The sequence below is a fragment of the Poecilia mexicana genome, unplaced genomic scaffold, assembly GCF_051168715.1.
Source record: "Poecilia mexicana isolate PSO_F unplaced genomic scaffold, ASM5116871v1 scaffold_9, whole genome shotgun sequence".
Lineage (NCBI taxonomy): Eukaryota > Metazoa > Chordata > Actinopteri > Cyprinodontiformes > Poeciliidae > Poecilia > Poecilia mexicana.
The window spans coordinates 15,362,706-15,378,018 of record NW_028263378.1 but is presented as its reverse complement, the minus strand read 5'-3'; the positions used below and the strand labels follow the sequence as shown (position 1 = coordinate 15,378,018).

The 15,313-nt window shown below is 38.7% G+C and overlaps 1 protein-coding gene and 1 long non-coding RNA gene across 2 annotated transcripts in view; both read right to left on the bottom strand.

Moving 5' to 3' along the window:
* Window positions 1–5,320, bottom strand: part of LOC106924503 (prune homolog 2 with BCH domain) — a 40,239-nt gene extending 34,919 nt beyond the window's left edge. The window contains exon 1 of the mRNA XM_014998242.2: window positions 4,970–5,320. Within this exon, the coding sequence (XP_014853728.2) occupies window positions 4,970–5,008 (39 nt within the window). The 5' untranslated portion in view covers window positions 5,009–5,320. The remainder of the gene's footprint in view (window positions 1–4,969) is intronic.
* A 5,964-nt stretch (window positions 5,321–11,284) lies between these two features.
* On the bottom strand, window positions 11,285–13,074 carry LOC148157667 (uncharacterized). The gene is made up of 4 exons (XR_015764270.1): window positions 12,862–13,074; window positions 12,329–12,376; window positions 12,173–12,226; window positions 11,285–11,544 (listed from the first exon to the last, which is right to left on the bottom strand). It is a non-coding gene; the product is annotated as an uncharacterized LOC148157667 (long non-coding RNA).
* Window positions 13,075–15,313: the final 2,239 nt, after the last annotated feature.

The window sequence follows — 15,313 nt, the reverse complement described above, 5'->3', positions numbered from 1 at the left end:
CACTCAGTCACGCTAAGAAAATACTTTGAAGAACAATATTCTGCTGTAAGTCTTTTGAGGAGTCGGTCTCTCAAGCCCAATCAGGTTAGAGGGAAAGTTTTTCCAATAGTTTTTTGCAGCCTCTCCATGGTTTTCTTCTAGTGTTGCGCTTTGACCAGCTTCTATGTCCATGCCAAAGAAAAGCATCCCCAGAGCATAATACTGCTACTGCCATGTCTCTTTGTTTTATAAACCTCATCACAACTTGCTCCACTGCCTATCTGTTGCTTGCTTCATCCTTAAATTATTGTAATTTGGGTTTTGGTCTTATCTGTTCTAGTACTGTAAGGCACTTTAAAAAAAAAAACCCTGTCATTTATAAATAACTGGATTTTAATTTCTCAATCTCCAAAATGATGTGGGTTCTTTGATGTTCTCCAACAAACCTCATTAAAAAAACCTTTGTGTTTATACTGGGATTAAAATATACTAATTATTAATTATAATTTTTTAAAGACAATGGCAATGGTTTTTATTTAGGGGCATAAGAACAAAAGGAGTCGACAAAAACATGCGACACTTTTCGGAACTTGTAATAAAAATGAGAAAAACTTGTAAAATTTTTCGACCTCGCAATTATGAGCGAGTAGTCTGCATTGGTCTTCCATATAAACACCTTGAGGTTTTGGGGTGAAAGGTGACAAAAAGTAGAAAAAGCTCAAGAAGGATGATGACATCACCGTTCATGAATGAGCAAGACATCAATAGGCGATCGATCAATCAGTTATCGATTTACCAGTTACCAACTTCAACAATTATCTGGAGCTCTGGGTACAACGAGGTCGCAGATACAAGCCGTCAAAATGAGTTTCCTCTGCAGGGTGTCTGGAGAAACCCTACATTATGGAGGGACTCAGACTTAAGTTGAAGGATATGAAAGCTTTTGCTTTTTGTTTACTCTTGGTTAGTTCACTTCAAAAAATAAATAGTATGATGTACTCCGTACCTTTTGTGTGTGATATGAAGGAGAATAGCAAAGTCAGTCATGTTTGTTGGACATCACCCTGAAAATGTGACACTTGATCATTAGTTGACTCCTAGTTGAAGCCCAAGTGGTAAAGAAGAAACCTTTTCTCTGCACACTGAAGTGCAGAGAAAAGTTTAGTGGCTGTCAATTACAGCCTGAGAGTGAGATTTGACGAAGTCAGGTGAGATTTGAGGAGAGAGGATTTCAAATAGGCTTAATAACAAAGAGGTGGGGTGAAAATGAACCAAGCTGATCAGATATGCAGAAGAAGCATCTAAAGGGAAAGTGGATAAATAGTGAACAAGGGAAAATATGCAAATTGGTGACAACCGGAAGAGAGTTGGGAAAGATTTACAAATTAAAGGAGAGGTGAAGATAGAATTAGGAGAGGAACGTAGGGAGAAGGTGTGTGAAAGAAAGATACGACGCAGCTCCTTCATAAGAGGGAGAGAGAGAAGATAAATCAATACTAGATAGGCAGCGGAGAGGAAGTGATGCATTAGCAGGAGAAAGGCCAGTGTCCGTTCCACTGCATCGGGAAAATACTGGTGTGTGTATGTGTGTCCGCGTGAGCATGTATTAGTCATCTGATATCTTTCAGCCAGAGTGCTCTCCCTCCCTCCTTTACAACATGCAACGTCTCTCTTTTCAGTGGTGGTCAACATGATCATTTTTCTGTCAGGTAGTACTGGAAAACAATGGACTATTACTCCTGCTTCACAATGTGTTATGTAACTGTCACAATTTAAAAACAAAACATTCATCATTAATTTTACCCAATTGCGTCATGTGAAAGAAAGGCAATGTAACCATAATTACATTAAAACAAAACTGACATTTCCAAGTACGTCACTGAGAAGAACATTTCTACTTCTCAAAACGGTCTTCTGCTGTAAGCTAGTGCACCTACATCTCAGCTTAAGTTGGTCATAACGTCCAGCAATAAAATTAAAACTTTGTGAGGTTCCACAAATAGGACTGTTTCATAAACCTTAAATTATGCAGCTGAGCACCTGAATATTTAGGATTTTCGACTATATTTTAAAATGCAGCTTAGAATCCCCAAAAGACCCTTTTAATTTGGCTCTGAATCATAAGCTTTGATTCAGTGACAACATCAGGGTCATTAGTCACATGTAGTGTGAAGCAGCATTTATCCAGTGCTCACAGAACCAACAAAAACATTGAGAGATATAGATAAATTCACCATAAACACCCATTTCCTATTGAGTGCAAAAACAAGTAGTGGAAAACCCATGTGGAAAATAGCAGATGGATAATTTTATCCTAACCTTTTCCCTCATGCCACCTCCACGGACACTGCTGCCCTGGGTTGAGAGCCGTGTAGCTCATAGTCAATAGATACACGTTTCCACTATAACACTAAACCTATCTGCTACCACGGATGTGACTGGCTTTGGATTACACACCCTTTTCACACGGGAAACCTTGAAAAAGTGGTTTATCTGGAGCCTTTAGAGATCCAGCAGTAACTTTTATGTCTAAGCAATAACATGATGTTGTAAAACCTCCACAGGAAATAATCTTCCAGCATCCCAGACACACAAGTGGACAATAAATAACAGCTGGAAGAATAAAAGGTAAAAAGGGTCTTTAAGTATACAGTCTATGCAGATGTTGTAAGTAACCTCAGCTCACAGTTTGAGCTCCTTGCTGAATGACTATGAGCTACAGAGCAAAGAACTGAGCAGAAGAGGAGATGGATTCAGTAAGTACGTGCAGAGCCAAGCCAATTAGGGGTATGGCTGTTCTGGATCGCGGCCATCTTTAAAGTGAGCGAAGAAACTCTCAGAGAATGACAGAGATAATGAGTGGTCTGCAAAAGGCTGAATCGTCAAACTTTAGACATAAGAGATTGGATAAAGAATCCATGGATGGGTGTCTTTGTGTTCAAAAAACAAAATGGACATGTTACATCTTATCTGCAACCTCCAAGACTCAACACTTTCCCTCCTTAACACAAGACAACCTCGCGATGCTCTGATTTGCAAATGTACATTGTTGGCCTTTTCTTCTTTGGCAGCTTTCACTGTATTCATGTGAAGCACTTTGAGGACAAAGGCTCCTGATTTCGCTTTAAAATTTCCTTCCTGGCAGCTTTTTCATAGGGACACACTCACACTCCAGTTTACATGGATGGATGATGGCTTCTGAATACTTCTGGCTTCTAAGTGAAAGGTGGAAACATGCGTCATGTTATAGCCGCAAACTTCAGTGACTTTTATTAATATTTTATGATAGAAAAACAAAACAATGCAGAATAATGGAGAACTGTGAAGTGGGGTTGAAAGATCTGTGGCTTTATATTTTTTCTACAATTAAAACGCATTCATCCCTCTTTATTCCAATAGTCCTAAACAAATTTCAGTGCAACTGATTGTCTTCAAAAGTCACCAAATTTGACAGCAGAACCAGCTGTGAGTAATTTATTCACAGTATAAATCAAGCTGTTCTGTGAAAGCCTTAAAGGTTAGTTAGTGAACATTAGTGACATTAGCAAGATGAAGATGAAGGAACACAGCGAGAAGAGCTTTCATGCAAGAGACTTAAGTCACAGTTACGACAACGCAAACATCTCAGACTGGAGGGTAAACTCAGGGTGAGACGGACAGGCTGAAGTTCAAAGCAAAATTTGCTTAAAAAAATAATGTTGAGATCTGTGGACATGTCACTGCTAAATTCCTTATTTTAAAATGGAAAGAGTTTGGCACAACTGGAAAACTACCAAGAGGCAGCCGTCGACTGGGTCGACAGTCAGGGCAAAGGAGAGCATTAACCAGAGACGCAGCCAAGAGGCCCGTGGTCACTTTGACGGAGCTGCAGAGATCCAAACCTCAGCTGGGAGGATCTGTTGGCAGGACAACTATTAGCTGTACACTCTCCATATGGAGTAGTTGTTGAAAGAAAACCCTTTAGAAGGTATAAGAACTACAGACATAACCAAAGGCTCAGCTAACAACAGAATACTGACTCTAAAACAAGGCAACTTAACTTATTTAAACTCTTTTTTTTCATGTCAAATGTTCATCAACCAACTCGAGCCAGCAAAATGAACAGATTGGTCTTTTCATGGTTAAAATCAAACAAACCAAAAATGTATGCATTCATGATAAACCTTTATGATGTAGGTATGATGCATTTATGTTTGTATAACTACAGGCTCAGGAAAGGACCAAAACAGCTAAAGCATTATGTGTTTTCATCTGCTCCTAAACGTTACACACCTGAGCAGGTTTACAAACTACAGGAAGCACTCTCACAATCAGCTTCTTTGTGTCGCTTAGTGTGCAGAGTACATGAGTAAACACACTGTATGGCAATATGGCCAAAATATAATAAAAATACATGAGACAGACAAGGTTTAATAGCCTTGTAACCTTAAGGCCAGAGCAGGTTCATTGAATCTTTACAGAAATATCCCTAATCATGAAGCCTGGTTAAAAACAAAACAGGTTCACATTGGCTCGGTCATGAAGTCAGCCAGTCTCTTCTGTATTTGCATGAGGCTTTTTTTTTTAATAGGTTCTTTGAACATACTGAGCCATCAAATGCAAATTCTGAGTCAGTGTCTGCAGAGCAGCCAGATACCAGGAAAGACATAGAGTCACTGGACAAACTTGTTGATGTCATGTCTTTCCCTCTGATTTAGAGACCAGCGTCTCGTTCAAATGCACACACCATTGTGGTCCTGTAAACACAGCATGCTTTTTCTTTTTCCTTTTTTTCCCCTGTTTGGACCAAACACGTCTCAAATACTGGCGATCTACAGGTGCTTATTGTGGCGGTGGGGGGTTGGTGGGAGGGAGACCAAAGCTTAGCTGTTCGCTGTCTGTGCAACAGGAGCGCAGCTCGTAGCACAGCAGAAGCACCTTCCCCGTCACGATCTCATTCATTATACCCACAAGGTGGTGTCATCAACGCCGCTGAGGGCTCTCAACTCACCCCGAGCCTGCTCTGGACCCTCCGCAAATACTCCTCCATGTCGGCCTGCGTCGCTATGGCGCTGCAGCAGATCTCTCCATAGACCAGGTTTTGGGGGAATAAACCTGGTATGCGTACGTGTACGTGTGTGTGTGTGTGTGTGTGTGTGTATTTTCTCCGCTTCCGAGTCCCCCGCTGCGCTCGCACTGCAGCACTTGTCGCCGCGCTGAGCTGTCGGTCCTCCCCCTTTTTTCCTCCCACGGAGTGAACCCACTACACCGAGCGCGGGTGGGTGTGACGGCAGGAAGAGGAGATCTGATTGAAGCGATTCAGCCGCGCTCCCTGCGGTACGAAGAGCTCGTCCCCCTGTCTCACCCCTGAAAGACACAGAGACCCATTCAGACCCGCTCTGGCCCGCTAGCTGGCCGCTTCAGCTCCGGCCACTAATGTAATTAATTCAGGTGGTGAGTGAGAAATGGTAGCTTTCCAGCACCACGCATGACACTCTTTCACGGCCAACAGCTGTGCCCTCACTCCTCTGCTACACAGGGGGCAAAAATGCCGCAATATGATCCAGACCACAGATGCAATCACTGCAAGACATCTGCAATATACCTATCTGAGGGAGTGCTGTTGGAAACACTTCAATTAATCTGAAATAATGCTTAGTGACTGCTCACATATCTATCTATCTATCTATCTATCTATCTATCTATCTATCTATCTATCTATCTATCTATCTATCTATCTATCTATCTATCTATCTATCTATCTATCTATCAAAAATGGAGACCACAATAAACAGTTTTTTCCTATATATTTGGGCATGCTAATATATATATATATATATATATATATATATTTCAATTTTAACAATATTGACAAAGGAAATTACCTTTTACTTCTTTATGTTGTAAAAATGTTTCCACTTAAAATTAGGATGATGCACAGTTGCAAAGGAATGTATACATTTTTATAAAAACATGACGGATAGACTAAAATTTGTCAGATTGATCTAAAACATGAAAGACCAGCGCTTCTGAAATCATTTTTTTGGTTTGTTTATTTTTTGGACAGCTGGGTCTCAAATGCATTTCGCTGGACACCAGAACAGAAGTTGTTGTTTGTTTGTTTGTTTTTTTTCTAAAACCAAATACAGAACTTTTATGAGCATAACATTACCTACCATGAAGCACGGAGGAGGAAGTGTCATGATTTGGTAATGTTTTGCTGTGGCTGGACATGGAAAGCTCATCAAAACAGAATCCACCACGAGTATCCAAATAGATTTGAAGAAAAATAGATTTAAAGCAAAAGTTGAGGCTGTACTTTACCCAGAAACATGTGAGATGACTTGAAATTACTCATGAAATCCATAAAACATGTCACCTAAAGTGAGAAGGGCAATTTTTTCCGATGGAAACATTAAACATCTGTGACCTTATTTATTCTGTCCACTGAGCTGTGTGTAGGTATGCATGTGTGTGTCTCTCCTTTGCTCCTCTCCTTGCAGGATGTGACTGGCAGGTGTGCTCCCACAGCTGCACCTCATCAAACCTCATCAGGAGGAGCATAAAGAGGAGCCGATTAGCTGAGGAAGATGTCAGATTATTTTGCTGTCATATGGTAGTCAGGCTGCCCTTTCTGCTCTGTTTTTACCTACTTTGTTGTCTTCTTTAATATATGAATCGGTTCCTGTGTTTGGCCGCCATCTTGACACCACCTGCCTGGATCACTCTAACCCAGTGGTTCTTAACCTTTTTTGAGGTACCGAACCCCCCAGTTTCATATGCGCATTCACAGAACCCCCCCCCCCGCCCCCCCGAAACACAAAATAATTTGCGGTATTCTGATTTATTAATGTAATTATATTAGTTGTATTACCTCCCCCACGCCACTAGAGGCAGTACCAACCCCGAAAAGATGTGACTAAGGAGCAGATTTAGACTACAGAATTTGGTCAAAACGGTGAGCTTTACTGAAGTAATTAAAGACACAAGTTCAAATCCATGCTGAGAGTGGATCTCCTTCCCGCAGCACTGATTGGCTAAGCAATGTAACCTGATCCTCTGCAGCAAGTGATGGCAAAACGGGGCGTCATCACGACTTTACACAGTGTGTTTACCTCCGTGGCCTTTTGCTCACCTGATTGTCCTCCAAAGTTCCTCTGCTCTTCAGACTTTTATTCTCAAAGAAAACACCAAGGAAACAATCAAGTTGCCATTCACCACCATGTATGAACCTCAGGCTCTGGAGGTACATCTCTTCCTCTTAGATCTCTGTTACCTCGTCAAACTCTAGCAATTCCTCTGACGATACTTCAATATAATTACTAATTCCAACATGTCCTCCTTGGTGCCAACCTGAACTGCTGCTGTAAACCCAGAAGAACAAAATCGTACATTTGTTTTAATAAACCTTTCAGACTCTCTACGTCTCTAAGTGGCTAAAAATCAGACCTCTTTTTGGTCATTTATATTTAAAGAAAAAAAAGTCCTAAATTATCTCAAATTCATTGAGATTTTTTCACGGTGGAGAAATTTTTCTTTTGTCTCTTCAGTCAAAAGAACAGTTCCCATTAAGATTTATTTATTTATTTATTTTATTTTTTTCAAATTTAAGATGGGCCTTTGTGGTTTTGGCTTTGGAGCTTCTCCACAGCTGTCATTGCCTTGGACCTTAACTAGGAGACATAAGCATTGTGGTCTTAGATGTTCAGGGTACTTTTCTGATAATTTTAGGTAGGGGTGCCAATCCTCCAAAACTTCTCCACTGTTTCATCTTTTCACTATATGCAGACAGTGATGTCACTGTGTGAAGCATGTATTTACATAGCCAAACTCTAATATGAATGTGCCAAAATATATGCAACTCGGATAATTTTCACAATTCTCTCTGCTGGCTGTTTGGTTTGTATTATTGAAAGTATTGAGGAAAATCAAACCCAACTCAAAAATATATTTAAGTTTAGTGGCTGCAGAAAAGACCAATGACTTGTTGTCCATTGTAATATTTTTCATTTAAGCCTCTATTTTTTGACTCTGAGAAAATCCATGTTTAGTGAAGTGCCATGAAATCTGTATGTATGTTTGCAATTACGTCACAGTTATATGTGCCTGAAAAACACGTAACGTAAGTTTGTTTCTAAAGATTAATATGATTCCACACATACAGCTGCTGTCTTTAGTAAAACTTTGTCTGGTTCGTGCCAACATGCTGAGAACTTTGCTGAAGTGAAAAGCTAACAATATCATATTTGCTCTGTTTTGATGCAGCTCAGCATGTTTCTGTGCTTTTCTGGTTGGATGCATGAAGACAAAGATTTTAGAAAAAAAATATTCTCTTCCTTCTTAACCTGAATAATTTGCTTTATTAGCTAAAATTTACTGGGTTAACTGTGCACAAAGCTGTTCACCCAACATACAACAGGAGTTGCTGTAGTCTCTCTTTCACTCTGAATATTTATTGCAACAAATAAACTCGAAACATCACTGGTTGACAGAAACTGTTATACAAATCATTTGAAAAGCCTTGATAAGGACCCTGGGATTGGATTAGGACAACATAGTTTCATGTTTCTTTTGTTTTAAACCGGCAACAAGCATTACAGTTTAGAAAAGGAATAAAACTTAATTCAGCCTAAGACTTAAGCACTTTAAAATGTAATGTTTTCATGTTAGCAGTTCATATTTCACCTGTTCTGAAGGAAGGTTAAGATAAAACCTGCCAAGAATTAGAAACTGTTGTAAAACCACTATCTGTCCACAGAGAAGTGAGATTTATGTCTCTACGTAAGGAGAGGAAACACGAGCTCCTGGTTTCAAGAGTTATTAAAAAAACGAAAACATTTATAAGACAACTGTTTCCTACAAGAATGATGATACACATCAAAAAGAGTTGAATTAAGTTAACTTTGAGCCTCTGGAAATTATCAACCCTGTTGAAAACTGTGGCAATCCTTCCAATAAAACATCAGATAAAAATCCAGATTAAGATCAGACGCTTAATAATTGCAACAAAAATTGAGAGGCTGATGCTCGATCTTATGAGACAATTAAATATGTGTTATATAATTTAAATGTAATTTAGAAAATTATTTTAACATAGAGGTTTCAAGTTTGGTCTTTGTTGAAGAGTGATGAGGAGAAAGCCAGCGTTGAAAGAAAAATAAGACACCTCGAAACAGAAAAATAGATGAGAGTTGGTGAAAAGTTGGATGGAGCTGAATAAACAGTAAACCCAACAGAAGCTACAAAAGACTTGGATAAGTTTGATTCCACATGGTTACTTTTTAACTCATTCAAGATAAAAAAAAACCAAAAACAACTGTGAAGCTGGTGAAGCTATTGCTTCACGCCCTCTGTGTGCAAAGATGATAAATGGAAACAATACCAGTTTCCTTTCTAGGAAGAATCATATCCAAGGATTATAGTATCATCAGCAAACGGTCATCAAAATAATTCATTTTCAGGTGGATGGTTAGTGAGTGCTTGGTCAGTTAATGGGCACTATTTTGTGATGGTTACTTCTTTGTTTTTTTCCCCTTTTCCCATGGGTCAATTTGAGAGTATATTTAAAAATGTAAAGTGAAGAACATTTGCAGTTTCTATCACAAAAAGATTGCATCAAAAGTTTAGGATCTGTGCACAATAACTGCATAAATTAAAACAGAATTTGTTGAGGTAAAAAAAAAAAAACTAATTATGAGCTCAGTGTCCTAAACATATGTGATTTTGCTGCTCCCTGCTGCTTCTCACACTGTATAACAATGTGTTTTAGTTTGTCTAGAGGGAATCATAAATTAATTGTTCATCGACTTTACCTACTTTACTCTGCAGGGTTGTTGTTGTTGTACCTATTTTGGTAAGGAAAGTTGAGATCCTGCCAGAAATATAAAAACAACAACAAAAAAGAGATGCACTAGGTGACACAACAGTACCAAATTATCATTCAGCCCAAATGTGTGTAAAGATGCTAAGGTCACAAACTTGCATCCATTTGCGTTGATATCAATAGAATATATGTATTCTAAAGTGACTAAATGGGCTGCTGGTGTTAATTAGCACCATATAAACAAACAGAAAATTAACTGAATTAAGTTTAAAAAAAAAAGTCTATAGGCATTTATAGACGTTTTATAAAGTCTACTAAAAGGTTAATAATAAAAAGGGTGAAGCTTGTTTTCTGCATGATAACTCTCAATATTCAAGCACCATAAGAAGGCCTGTACTCATACGTGTGTTAATGTTGGAGAGTTCTCTATTTGCAGCATAAAACTTACTCAAGATGTTTGTTAAAAATGTAATGGAATACTTAAGGATAGTTTTATTTTCTTCTGTTTAGCCTGAAATGACGGAGACAGTCAACAGGCAGACACAATGGACAGCTTCCTCGCTGTTTTATGGCAAAAAACGGAAAAGACGTTTTCCTTTAAATAATACCTCATTGCACAAATAAGCCTTGCAGCGTTTGCTCTATGCGGTCCTAAACCGGCTTAATTTTCCATTGAAAACAATAGGCCTCGCTAATTGATTTTAATGGCTCTCTCCGCGACGATGCGCCCCTTATGAGTTGGAGAGAGAGGTCTTTAAGATTATTATTATTAGTATAATTGCCATTACCCCCACACTTTCCCCGTGCGACTGGGAGACAGAGAACAGATATCTTTGCCCTTAAGCTGAGCAAATAATTATTAGAGGCTGGAAACAAACAGACGACCGTCGCCCACGCGCGCCCGCGCTTGCGCGCGCGCGGACACACACACACACACACACACACACACACACACATACAGGTGCCGGTGAACTATAAGGACAATTTTTCCGAACCAGTCACAGTGGTGAATTATGGGAGCACCCCTTTTCACTTGTTCTACAGACTGGCTGAATGTGTCAAAAAATCTTTTATGAGCCACTCAACTAAGATCTCAGTTAAAATTGTGTATACACACTACAGAACTCTAAATATAATGACCTGACTTTATGCAACATTAACAGGACATTGATAATTAGATAGATAAGCCACGCCCCTGACATAACAGTATATTATAAGCACCAATGAGAATTGCAAGGACATTTAAAATAAGACTTCATAGAATGTCCCTAAAATATATTAAAGTACCCAAATGAACATCAAATGGATTAATTCACACCCTGCAATAATGGTAGTGTTCATTTGTCATGAACACAGGTATGGACTACAAAAATCTCAGTCCAAATATGAAAAAAATAATGATCAAATAGAAATATGGTCACCAATTGATTTCCCTTGTTCATTACCAATGGGGTAATGTTTAGATCTATACAAATTAAAATGTATAATGGAATAAAAACAACATTGTTTTTATTGCAATTTTTATTTTTTGGAGCAAACCAAAACACAGGCTCTTATCAAGCTTAGTTTTTCAAAACAGTTTGACTAAAACCTTTAAACCCAAGTTCTTCTAGATACCACACAATACACATGACTCAAACAAAACAAAAAATCCTACTTAAACAGATTCAGAAGCAAACAAATCTGTTTCAACACCACTGCAATTTCTGTAGGAGACCAGGGCCATTTTTGATTTCTCTGAGGATGGTCCTTTTCAGGATAATCTACAAACAAGAGAGACAATTTTACTTTTTAAAATATAAATCATATGTGGGAGTGTGCTATAAAAGTATGCTTGTGATAAAGTTTTACATTCCAGTTCTGTTTATTGTGTCCATTGAAGAGAACCCTTTGACAATTTGATTTCTCAACGTGCAATGAATTAAATATGTATCCACCTAAAATTATTTTTCTCCAATTTTTTTATTATTATTAAATTGATTACCAAGTTGTGAAACAGTGCATTTATTACACATAGAAATCAAGAAGCTACAACCCTGGTGTGTCAAATATAAACTATCACTCAAAGCTTCATTTTATATTACACTGCAAGCTTTATTACCTATTACAGAACAAGGTCATGCTTGTCATGATTCATATTCTGTCCTGTCGATTCTGTGTTTAAGCAGTGTATTACTTGTTCATAATCAGCAACTAACTTTGTAAGATTGTTTCAGCCTTATTTTTTAAAAATTGCACAGACCCAACCACTTCTCTGCATGTTTCTTACTGTGCTTTTTAAAGCTAAGGATAATACTCAATTCTTGTAACATGTTATGATGAGCCTTAAGTCAGAATCTCTAAACCTTACCACTAAGTAAAGAACCACCATGAATAGGAAGACAGCCATACCATCTTGGGGTTCTGAGGGTTTTTCAGTTGGTGGAATAATCTCCTTTCCCTTTCCTGCAATACATTAGTAATACTTCAGGCCAACAAAATAAAAGATACAAAATTTCAAATCAGTTACTAAATGACCAATGAAAGGTTAATTGAAGTAAGTCATACCAGAAGAGTTCCCATGTAATTCAACAGGAGATTGAGGTTTTCTGCATCCTGTCAAATTAGAGATACAAAACAAGTTGTCTGCTATATTAGTCTTAACTGCACAGAAACCTAACCTTTAGCCAAAATTAAAGAACATTATTATATTGTGCAATGATTACTATGTTAAATTATTGAAAATAAATTATTAATCAGGAGGAGGGGGAGGGTTGTTAAGGTAGTCATATCTTATACTGTATCTGACAGCTTTTAAAAACATTAATTTAGAATTAACACCATGGTAGAACACTTTCGAGTAAAACTGTATATAGAGCTATGGTAAAGCTAGGCTAGTTGTTTGGGAATAGTATTTAAAACAAAGTCCCAATGATTGCCAGCAATATTACTCTATGGGTCATCTACACACAGCCCTCATAATGCTGTCCCCTGACAGGAACAAGCATTGCTGGGACTGTGTCTACTCTCCCAAAAACCCATGTCCACTAAAATCCCTGTCAGAAAAATTAGAAAGATTTCCAAGTCAGAAAGCTGTTCACCTGGGTTTCAGGAAATGAAGATAGTGATCCCATCGGTTTATCACATACAGTTTTGTCAGAGTGAGCAGAAACCTGTGGAGAAGACAGCAAACGAGTCATTAAGATTCATTTAAAATTAACTTCAACGTAGAACACCATAGAGTAACACTCTATAAAGAGCTACGGTAAAGCTAGGCAAATTGTTTGGCAATAGTATTTTAAGCAAGGTCGTAGTGATTGCCAACAATATTACTCTTCGGGTCATCTACACACAGTCCTCTTAATGCTGTCCCCTGACAGGAACAAGCATTGCTGGGACTGTGTCTACTCTCCCAAAAACCCATGTCCACTAAAATACCTGTCAGAAAAATTTGAAAGATTTCCAAGACAGAAAACTGTTCACCTGCATTTCAGGAAACGGGGATAGTGATCCCAGCAGTTCATCACCTACGGTTTTGTCAGAGTGAGCAGAAACCTGTGGAGAAGACAACAAACGAGTCATTAAGATTCATTTAAAATGTACTTCAAGGTAGAACACCATAGAGTATCACAGTATAAAGAGCTACGGTAAAGCTAGACAAATTGTTTGGCAATAGTATTTTAAGCAAAGTCCTAGTGATCGCCAACAATATTACTCAACAATATTACTCTTCGGGTCATCTACACACAGTCCTCATAATGCTGTACCCTGACAGGAACAAGCATTGCTGGGACTGTCTACTCCCCCAAAAACCAATGTCCACTAAAATACCTATCAGAAAATTAGAAAGATTTCCAAGACAGAAAGCTGTTCACCTGGGTTTCAGGAAACGAAGATAGTGATCCCATCGGTTTATCACCTACAGTTTTGTCAGAGTGAGCAGAAACCTGTGGAGAAGACAGCAAACGAGTCATTAAGATTCTTTTAAAATTAACTTCAACGTAGAACACCATAGAGTAACACTCTATAAAGAGCTACGGTAAAGCTAGGCAAATTGTTTAGCAATAGTCTTTTAAGCAAGGTCGTAGTGATTGCCAACAATATTGCTCTTCGGGTCATCTACACACAGTCCTCTTAATGCTGTCCCCTGACAGGAACAAGCATTGCTGGGACTGTGTCTACTCTCCCAAAAACCCATGTCCACTAAAATACCTGTCAGAAAAATTTGAAAGATTTCCAAGACAGAAAACTGTTCACCTGCATTTCAGGAAACGGGGATAGTGATCCCAGCAGTTCATCACCTACGGTTTTGTCAGAGTGAGCAGAAACCTGTGGAGAAGACAACAAACGAGTCATTAAGATTTGTTTAAAATTAACTTCAACGTAGAACACCATAGAGTAACACTCTATAAAGAGCTACGGTAAAGCTAGGCAAATTGTTTGGCAATAGTCTTTTAAGCAAGGTCGTAGTGATTGCCAACAATATTACTCTTCGGGTCATCTACACACAGTCCTCATAATGCTGTCCCCTGACAGGAACAAGCATTGCTGGGACTGTGTCTACTCTCCCAAAAACCCATGTCCACTAAAATACCTGTCAGAAAAATTTGAAAGATTTCCAAGACAGAAAACTGTTCACCTGCGTTTCAGGAAACAGAGATAGTGATCCCAGCAGTTCATCACCTACGGTTTTGTCAGAGTGAGCAGAAACCTGTGGAGAAGACAACAAACGAGTCATTAAGATTCATTTAAAATGTACTTCAAGGTAGAACACCATAGAGTATAACAGTATAAAGAGATATGGTAAAACTAGACAAATTGTTTGGCAATAGTATTTTAAGCAAAGTCCTAGTGATCGCCAACAATATTACTCTTCGGGTCATCTACACACAGTCCTCATAATGCTGTCCCCTGACAGGAACAAGCATTGCTGGGACTGTGTCTATGCTCTCAAACACCCATGACCCAGTGATTGCCAACAATATTACTCTTTGGGTCATCTACACACAGTCCTCATAATGCTGTCCCCTGACAGAAACAGGCATTGCTGGGACTGTGTCTATGCTCTCAAACACCCATGACCCAATGATTCCCAACAATATTACTCTTTGGGTCTTCTACACACAGTCCTCATAATGCTGTCCCCTGACACAAACAAGCATTGCTGGGACTGTGTCTACTCTCCCAAAAACCCATGTCCACTAAAATACCTATCAGAAAAATTAGAAAGATTTCCAAGACAGAAAGCTGTTCACCTGGGTTTCAGGAAACAAGGATAGTGATCCCATCATTTCATCACCTACAGTTTTGTCAGAGTGAGCAGAAACCTGTGGAGAAGACAACAAACGAGTCATTAAGATTCATTTAAAATGAACTTCAACGTAGAACACCATAGAGTAACACTCTATAAAGAGCTACGGTAAAGCTAGGCAAATTGTTTGGCAATTGTATTTTAAGCAAGGTCCCAGAGATTGCCAACATTATTACTCTTCGGGTCATCTACACACAGTCCTCATAATGCTGTCCCCTGACAGGAACAAGCATTGCTGGGAC